The sequence below is a fragment of the Bombyx mandarina genome, chromosome 22 (assembly GCF_030267445.1).
Source record: "Bombyx mandarina strain Sakado chromosome 22, ASM3026744v2".
Lineage (NCBI taxonomy): Eukaryota > Metazoa > Arthropoda > Insecta > Lepidoptera > Bombycidae > Bombyx > Bombyx mandarina.
The window spans coordinates 8,051,568-8,061,382 of record NC_143228.1 but is presented as its reverse complement, the minus strand read 5'-3'; the positions used below and the strand labels follow the sequence as shown (position 1 = coordinate 8,061,382).

General features: G+C 38.7%; 1 protein-coding gene across 1 annotated transcript; it reads left to right on the top strand.

Annotated features, from left to right (window-relative positions):
- The first annotated feature begins 904 nt into the window (after nucleotides 1-904).
- LOC114251345 (uncharacterized) lies at nucleotides 905-9,391 on the top strand. The gene is made up of 3 exons (XM_028185569.2): nucleotides 905-1,030; nucleotides 8,510-8,657; nucleotides 8,925-9,391. Exons 2-3 carry the CDS (start codon nucleotides 8,510-8,512, stop codon nucleotides 9,242-9,244), a joined length of 468 nt encoding a protein of 155 aa, XP_028041370.2. The 5' UTR covers nucleotides 905-1,030; the 3' UTR covers nucleotides 9,245-9,391.
- The last annotated feature ends 424 nt before the right edge of the window (nucleotides 9,392-9,815 follow it).

Sequence of the window (9,815 nt, the reverse complement as noted above, 5' to 3'; positions counted from 1 at the left end):
CGTGTTGGAATATAATAGGAGGGGTATGTGACAAGTTTTCAGCTTGCCTCAAATACCTACCCAAAAATTGGTACCAGCTCTCGGACTATAAGTGTAAAACCGTCTTCTAAAAAGGGCTTGCAGCTGTCAAAAGTGCTTATAATGATTAGCATAAACATGGAATGATGTTTGGAATACTTTCATATAACAATAATTATAATATAGTAATACTTCATACACAGACGGTGATAAGATTATAAAGATTACCTTACATAGCTGTGTATGTAATGTGGAAATGTATTCACCCATAGTATGAATGTATCCTTATAACGGATAAATCGGACACAACGAAACTTGTACCTACTGTGTAATTGTAAGAAATTATTTGGTATTTTATTTTTCTTATCGCTACATGGTCATTGTTACCTCAGCCTTGCTAGATATGTTCTTTCTTACCCTTCCCCAATTTCTACATTGTCAATACAGCGAATTCTCATAAATAAAATAAATATCGTCAAAGGTGAAGAGCGCATTTTTATTAATCAACGCCTATAATGTTTTGGAAGAAGCATGTTTATATATATTTACTTACAGTAGTTCCAGGGATTTCGTCACTACAAAAGGCTTGGTTTTGTCTAGTTGGCTATCAACGCGATCAACGTAGGTCGTAGTAGTACCTAACTATAATCACCTGCAATTTGATTAAAAATACAGTGAGACTAAAAAGAATAGCCCTCATTTTCAATGTAGGAAATAATACAATTTACATAAACAATGGTGGCTTATGTGGGAATCACAAACTCATTAGTAGTCTCTTGATAACAATTATGTTACCTTACTAAAATTGTGCGTCATACATTTAAAGAAGGACGCTGACTAAAAACGAACATATTACCTCCCCAATGACCATTGTCAATTATAAGACAAAAACTCCCACGGTTTATAAGGTCTTTGCGTATGTTCTCGCTCGCAGAGCGCATCTCCGCTCAAGACATACTACATGTGTCTGTGATAAACCATTATCTTCAATTTTCAAAACTGCAACATAAATGTGAGTAAAAGTATTTTTAAGCGAAAATAATAATAATAACGGGAACCAAATTGCTGTGCTATCCTACTGGCCTAGTTTTAATAAAAAAATTGAGAAAACATTTTTTGCTGGTTTACTAGGTTTGAACTAGGAGATTATTATAAATAATTTTAGTCTTTTTTTTTTGGTTTGCTGACAATATTTAAATGTTGTATTGTTTAACAAGTATTATAAATCCAGTATAACGGATTAGAATTTTTTTTTTTTTATTGCGTTGATGAGTGGACGAGCTCACAGCCCACCTGTTGTTAAGTGGTTACTGGAGCCCATAGACATCTACAACGTAAATGCGCCACCCACCTTGAGATATAAGTTCTAAGGTCTCAATTATAGTTACAACGACTGCCCCACCTTCAAACCGAAACGCATTACTGCTTCACGGCAGAAATAGGCAGGGTGGTGGTACCTACCCGTGCGGACTCACAAGAGGTCATACCACCAGTAAAAATCTTGAAACAATGTCAATCTAACACCCATTATGAAACTTAGTACCTAATCTTTCATTCTTTTGCGATTAGTGCTTTACACTGAAGAAGTTTTGAACTTAACAAAGTTCAAAGTTCAAACCAAAGTTCAAAAATAAGTTCAAAACTTGACGGTACTGGCATGTTTTCAGTTTTCTCTTATTCATAATATGTATGTCATATAATATCCGTTTTTTTTGTTCCTAAGATGGACGGACGGCTTTTGAACTCACGGCTCACCTGATGGTTGGTGGTTACCGGAGTCTATAGACATCAACAAGGTACCGCCACCTACCTTGAAACATGAGTTCTAAGTCTCAGTTTTATAGTAAAATGGCTGCCCCGCCCTGTAAACAAAACAGCACTACTGCTTTACGATAGTAATATGCGGGGTGGTGGTACCTGCTCGTACGGGCGCACACGACGCCCTACCATCAGTATAAATAACTAAAACCACTAAAACCTCCGAAGCACTATACTTGCTAGGATTAGTGTTAGAAAATACGCCAGGCTGAGCCCCGCGAGCTGGCCTACTCAAACAAAGACCACTATTAAATGAAAATGATGGCTTTTGAGGTACTTTATTACCTATAAGTTTTTTCGTGTGGACAAAATATAGTACTACTATAAAGTGTTACTACTACAAATATTTTTTTCTAATTAACATCAATTAGATTTAAGCGAGTCATAATTTGGGCAAATATGCAGAGTATTTTAAATGTTAAGAGATTTAAAAAATAAACAACACCGTAAAACTTTATTAACACTCTTTATTCGAATACTAGCGACCCGCCCTCGCTTCGCTTCGGAAACATTAAAACACACATGAAACCAAAAAAAATAATAAAAAAAAAAAAAAAAAAAGTAGCCTATGTTCATCAGGGACAATGTCGGCTTCTAATGGAAAAAGAATTTTTTCAAATCGGTCCAGTAGTTTCGGAGCCTATTCGAAACAAACAAACAAATCTTTCCTCTTTATAATATTTATTCGATTATTCGAATATAAATATCATCAGTGCAAATTATAATTATTTATTAAAACAATAATATCCGGTGTACATTTATAACGTCAATCATTAACATCAAAGAAAGGTAATTAGTAAATAATAGACACGTACGTTGCGTTCACCGTTTATTGACACACTGAAGTGAATACTTACTTACAAACATAACACCTCCACCCTTATTTACTACACATTATAAGCACAATTAATATATATATATATCTTAACTAAGCGTACATAACAAACTAAAGTAAAAAAAACAAAGAGAGGTTATAACTATAAACTTAATCTATTTCCTCGAATCCATATCTAACTGGTGGCTTGCGTATTCTTACAGGACGTTCACGTTTGGGTGTCACATTTTCATTGATACTCTTACCACCAGTACTACATGCTGCCTTGTCTATCGGCACAGCGGGTCTCATAGGGCTGCCACGAATAGGCGATACAGCATCCTGTGCCGGTGTGCTATTTTTTGGTGGTGAACTACTCTTCCCCGAATCGTTGACCACCGCCACTGGTTCCTCGCCACTTGTCATGGGAAATGATAGCGACTTACGTGATTGTGTTCTTAAGTCTAAATTTTGCGCGATCAGTTCGGGACTTATATTTTTACGAATCGACGCAAAGGTATCAACTTTATCTATATTTTTTGTAACCCTTAATTTTAGCTGATCGACGTGCCTATGATTCTCGGTTCCAAAACTAGATCGTACACAGTAATCACGACTACCTAATTGCTTGAGGATCGTCCCAGGTACCCATTTATCCAGACCTCGATAATCCCGATACCACACCTTAGTGCCCGGCTCGAGTTGTCGCTGCACACCCCCTGCGTTTTGCTCGCTCCGCTCTTGTTGCGCGATAACTCGAGATTGCCTTTCTGGTTTTAAATTATCTAATCTCATACGGAGACTTCGACCCTGTAATATATTGGCTGGACTATCGCCGGTAGTTGCATGTTCTGTATTTCTGTAGGCTAATAAAAATCTACACAGAGCTGTATCTACGTTTAAATTCTGTTTTAATGCCTTTTTAATCGCACGTTTACAAATTTTAACTGCATTTTCAGCGGCCCCATTAGAGGCGGGATGATAGGGAGCTGAATAAATATGTTTTATGCCATTATGAATCAGAAACTTCTGAAAATCAGAGCTCGAGAAAGGCGGTCCATTGTCACTGACCGTTTGCTTTGGCAGGCCGAATTTTGACCACAAGTCCCGCAGTACCGATATAACCGCTTGTGCCGTTGTCCTCTGCATTTTAATTGCCTCTATCCATTTGGAGCATGAATCCACTACAACTAGATAAGTGACTCCACCTATGGGGCCTAAGAAGTCTAAGTGTAACCTGGACCAGGGGCGTGAGGGCCAGGGCCACGAGCGGAGCGCGTGTGTAGAAGGTGCGTCTGCGACGGCAGCACACACGGTGCAAGCGCGACATTCCGTCTCGAGCGCTTCGTCGATTCCCGGCCACCAAACGTAACTACGTGCTAGCGATTTTGTTTTCACTATGCCCATATGCGGATCATGAAGCTCCGTTATTATTTTGTTTCTGCATGAAGAGGGTATAACCACACGATGACCCCACATTATACATCCTAATTCAATATAAAGTTCGTTTTTCCTATTATAATATGGTTTTAATTCATTAATTTCTATGTCTAAGGGCCATCCGTCCCTTATATAACTTAACACGCGACTTAAGATTGGATCACTACTAGTTTGTTTTTTAAGAACATTATAATCTATTAACAGAGCTTCTGTTGAGAAGTGTAAGTAGGTTTGCTCGGGTAAGTCTGTTTCCTCGGAAGCTACGTCATTTTTTTGAGACTCGATTAACCGTGAAAGTGCATCGGCTACATTTTTATCTGTCCTAACGTACTCGATTTCAAAGTCATATGCTGATAGTTTGATAGCCCAGCGCTGCAAGCGGCTAGCTGCCGCGCTCGGGATACCTATGTTAGGCCCGAAAATGCTCACCAGAGGTTTGTGGTCGGTCCGTAGTATGAACTTTCTCCCATATAAGTATTGATGGAATTTTTCCACCGCGAAAACAATCGCCAATGCTTCCTTATGAATCTGACTGTAATGTAATTCATGAGTGGTGAGTGCGCGTGAAGCGTATGCAACGACGCGCTCCTGACATCCTGGCCCGCGCTGCGCCAACACGGCACCCAGACCACGCGCGCTCGCATCCACAGTCAACACCGACTCCAAAGACATATCAAAATGTGCGAGTGCTTTTGTACTACACAAAAACTTTTTAACATTCAGGAAAGCAGCATTCTGTTCATTTCCCCACATCCAGTGCTTACCTTTTTTTAAAAGGGCATATAAAGGTGATAAATGTGCACTCAAATCTTGTATGAACTTCGAATAGAAGTTTACCATACCGATGAAAGATTTTAATTCTGTCACGTTATTTGGGTGTGGCATTGTTGCTATTGATTTGACTTTCTCTGGGTCTACACGAACCCCATTTTGATCTATTATGAACCCTAAATACCTCACTTCTGTTACCATGAACTCGCACTTACTCCTTTTAATTTTTAAGCCATACCTTTCTAATATATCTACTACTTTTTTTATAGACTTTAAATGACTGTCTAGGTCCTGATTTCTAATCAATATGTCATCATAGAAAACTACTACATTTGGGACATTTTTAAACATATTTACCATTAGTTTTTGAAAAATGCCTGGGCTCGAAGCTAACCCGTAGACGAGGCGGGAATATTTAAATAATCCTCTATGTGTATTGATAACCGTGTACTCGCTAGAATGTTCTGATAAGACTATTTGATTATAAGCTTGAGATAAATCAAGCTTAGTAAAAAATTTATTTCCGCTGAGATTACTGAATAAGTCCTCCATTTTTGGAACCGGAAATCTGTCGATTGCTAATACTTTGTTAAGGGTTACCTTATAGTCCGCACATATTCTCAGACCGCCGTCCGCTTTGCGTACTACGACAAGTGGCGTGGCCCAGTCGGAGTGGTCCACCGGTTTGATGACGCCGGCGGCCAGCATCGCGTCGAGCTCGGCATCGACGCGCTCGCGCAGCGCATACGGCAGCGGTCGCGCGCGGCAGTAGATAGGCACCGCATCCGGCCGCACGATTAACTCTGCTGTGCCCCCCGTATATTTACCCAATGTGCCGTCGAACAAGGATTTATGTCTAGAAACAATTTCATTAATTAATTTATTATAGTCTCGTGCGTGTTCGGTTACAAAGTTACTGTGTTGTATTTTAAAACTCGTAGGTTTTGATATTTTTATAGGAATATTCAATTCAGCTAACCATTGTCGGCCCAATAGATTAGTCGTTCCTTTGTCTATGACATACAAGTCTAACATTTTTGAAACACCTTGGTACTTCACTATAGTGTTTATAAACCCTAAAGGCCGAATGATTGAGCCATCGTAAAATTTTAAATTTAATAAGCATGCCTGTAACTTCTCCTTAGAAAAATATTTATCATAAACATTCTTGCTAATACAAGATAACGCCGATCCAGTATCGACCTCCATCTTGAGCAAGCAATTTTGGACTTTAACTTTAATACACACCGGTTTATAATTACTCAATGTCATTTGGTACATAGGCTCATTTTCTTCTCCACACCCGTCCTGTTCATTATTGAAGTTGTTGTATGTGTCATCGTTGTTTTGATCGTATAATAAGTGCAAAGGAGCCCGCTCTCGGCCTCCTCGTCCCGCACCGCGCTGCCCGCGCCACGATCGCCTGTTGCCGCCTGCACCCCGGTTCCCCCGGCGCCCGGTGCATGGTGAACCCCCGGCTGCCTCCGCCTGGTTCTTAAGTCCTTTTTTGGGGCACATTCTTCGTAGATGGCCGGTTTCATGACATGAACTGCACACGTAGTCTTTGTATATGCAATCCTTTGCTTGGTGTCTCCTGTCTCCACATCTTGAACATTCATTGAAGTTAATTTTGTTAACCTCCTCAATTGGCGTACGTTCCACTGCAATCGCATCCCTCTCCGCAGCTTCTAAAGACAAAGCTAACGTAACTGCACGCTTATATTCTAATTTCTCCTCGGCAAATAACCTTTGCCGTATGATTTCGCTCTTTAATCCACAAACCATTTGATCACGCAGATTTTCATCCAGCGACGAGCCGAACTCACAATTTTTTGATAATTTTTTTAATTCTGTGACGTAGTCAGCTATTGACTCATTCAGCTGCCGACGTTGTCGAAACTTGTATCTTTCCGCCAAGATTGAGGGCTTCGGTTGCAGGTGAGCTGCCAACATCGCCACGGCATTAGCATAAGTTAACTGTGACGGCTTCGAAGGGCTGGCTAATGTCGATAATAAATCGTACGCTTTCTCACCCATAACGGAAATTAATGTGGGTAATTTTAAATCGTCAGTCACTTTATTCACCAAAAAGTACATTTCTAATCTCTCAACATATGAGGACCAATTTCCACTGTTTACCGCGAATTCTTTCAACTGCCCGACCGACATTATGTTCATATAATTTTAATTAGTTCAAACAAGAAACAAACAAGCCACAAATTGATTTTTTTTCCGCGTTCGCCACTAGTAAATAATAGACACGTACGTTGCGTTCACCGTTTATTGACACACTGAAGTGAATACTTACTTACAAACATAACAGTAATAAACATAGAAATTGGGAAACCTGAAATATATAATATAATAACCCGCACATCTCCGGAACTACTTTGTTTCATTAAAATAAGACGTTGTAATTAAGCTATAGTCAAAGAAAATTTGAATTTACTTTTATGCTGTTAAAAGTTACAAGTTACCTACCAAAGTCGTCGAAGTCGTCGTGACCTAAAGGTTAAGACCTCCGGTGCATTTATATGTAGCGATGCATCGGTGCTAGAATCCCGCAGGCGGGTACCAATTTTTCTAATGAAATACGTACTTAATAAACGTTCACGATTGACTTCCACGGTGAAGGAACGATGTTATCGTGTAATAAAAATCAAAACCCGCAAAAATTATAATTTGCGTAATTACTGGTGGTAGGGCCTCTTGTGAGTCCGCACGGGTAAGTACCACCGCCCTGCCTATTTCTGCCGTGAAGCAGTAATGCGTTTCGGTTTGAAAGGTGGGGCAGCCGTTGTAACTTTACTTTTTTATGATTGAATGATTACTGTTGGCCCAGAGGCCTTTCCAGTTTCACCAGGATAGGTGGGCGAGCAAAGGCTCAGCCAGATGTAACTACTGACCTGATACTGAGACCTTAGAACTTATATCACAAGGTGGGAGGCGCATTTACGTTATAGATGTCTATGGGCTCCAGTAACCACTTAACACCAGGTGGGCTGTGAGCTCGTCCACCCATCTAAGCAATAAAAAAGGTAGCACTGTCTCTCTGTTACATTTTAATACTCACACCATTGTATCAATATTATCTAAACTTAGTACAGATCTGTATAATTTGAACTCTGGAGAAGAATATAAGCAAACTTTCATCCTACGGCTGATCTCCGAGATATAAAGTCGAGTACACACGGTTGAAAGTAGGAGCGGAAAGCTAGTATATTAAATATAATATATTTTTGGATCTATCGACGACTATCGAAGGAAAAGAAAATTCTGCATATTTAAATTTATCTCAACCAAAATACTATTATTCTGTACTAGGTACAAACTTACCATTCAAACAAAATTCTTGTCTTGAAGAATTTAAATTGTTCTTGAAATACGATAATCAATCACTCATTAACCACCGACCAAACCGTGCGAAAAATACATACAAGCCGTTACTGTTTGAGGTTTTGATGGCCGAATAGAAAATTACCTACCTATAATAAAATATATACGCAGCCATATTTTCTATTTTTGGTAAACTTCATAAATCAGCTTTCCTACGATTCCGTAAATGAGTGAATGTGCTAAAACTATACGTCTCAAATTGAAAATATGCTTCATACTTTATTAGTCTCTTAATAGGCATGATTGTTCCAGATGAATTTAAAAATTCCAATTATATTCCTTTTCGGATGTACCTTCGCCGCACTTAAAACAGAAGCAGCGCTGCATGAAAACCTTCTCGCAGACGAAACAAATACATTTGAAGAAACGGACGATCTCAAAACTGCAGCCAATGCGTGGTGTAAGTACTTATACCGACATTATCTTCCATAACATTCTCGAACGAACTGCTTCAAAGAGGTTTTATTTTAGTTTCATTTTAATCCTCTCAACGTATCGAAAGGCCTTAGTTTATTATTTTTTTACTAAAATTTACTCAGCATTTTTATGATTCCCAATAGAACAAGCAAACAGAAAATCTGAAATTAAGTTAAATGTACAAAAACATGCATATTTACTACCATATAATGGTAGATATAATTTATTGTTAAAAAAATTCTAATTTCAGACATTTACTCTAACTTTGATAGAAACTACCCTGACGGTTCTAGCAGCGTATACAGACAAGGATTCGTAACTGGGTTCGAAAATTATCCAAGTGGAAATAACTACGGCAGATATTCAGGTTACAGCAGTAACGTCGGTAACGGAGGCTACGGAGGATACAGCGGCAATGGTGGTCTCGCATCTTACTACGGTTACAAAAACCCCTATTATGAAGCAGCTAATCATTTAGGCTACGGATACTACAAGAAACCTGGTTACGGAAACATTTATAACAATGGCATCACCCCTAGTTTGGTAACAGGATACAGAGGATATTCATAGTGATCAAAATACACCTTCAATTTGTAAAATAATTATTACCAAAGTTTTCCCAAAAAACCGTTGTACCGAATAATTTAATTTATTTATTATTTTCAATATTGAATTTACATTTAAGGAATGTCCAAACTTCATGAAAAACCTACCGACAGAAGAGTTAATGTTACCGTTTGGTAAATCCGTTGAAGCATACAAGTAAATAATTTACTTTATTACCATTGAATTAAAAATAGCATAATCCTACTTAATAGTGAACAATCACCATCACCGGGCAACAGCAATGTCAGAAGCACAGCCAAGTTACCAACATTGTTCACTCGTTTGAAAGGCACGTCATAGAACTCAAGAAGCCGAAGTGTCCGTGAAGAGAACGCTCTCGTAAATACTGTAATAACGCTCACGATACAGTCCGGTGGCGGAAGATGCAACTATATAAAATATGAAATCTTCTTAAATGTTCAATTCCTTAGAGCAGAGCTCACGACCATGCGGCCGATGACTTTAATGTAAGGCGTTGTAATATGAGCATTAGCAAACTATGTTTTGGAAATTATATTTATTAAATTAAATATAG

Bases quoted from the DNA above. Each gene is read 5' to 3' on its own strand.
- LOC114251345 (XM_028185569.2), top strand. From the start codon at position 8,510: ATGAATTTAAAAATTCCAATTATATTCCTTTTCGGATGTACCTTCGCC. The intron at 8,658-8,924 runs GTAAGTACTTAT...TTCTAATTTCAG, and splicing joins AACTGCAGCCAATGCGTGGT to ACATTTACTCTAACTTTGAT.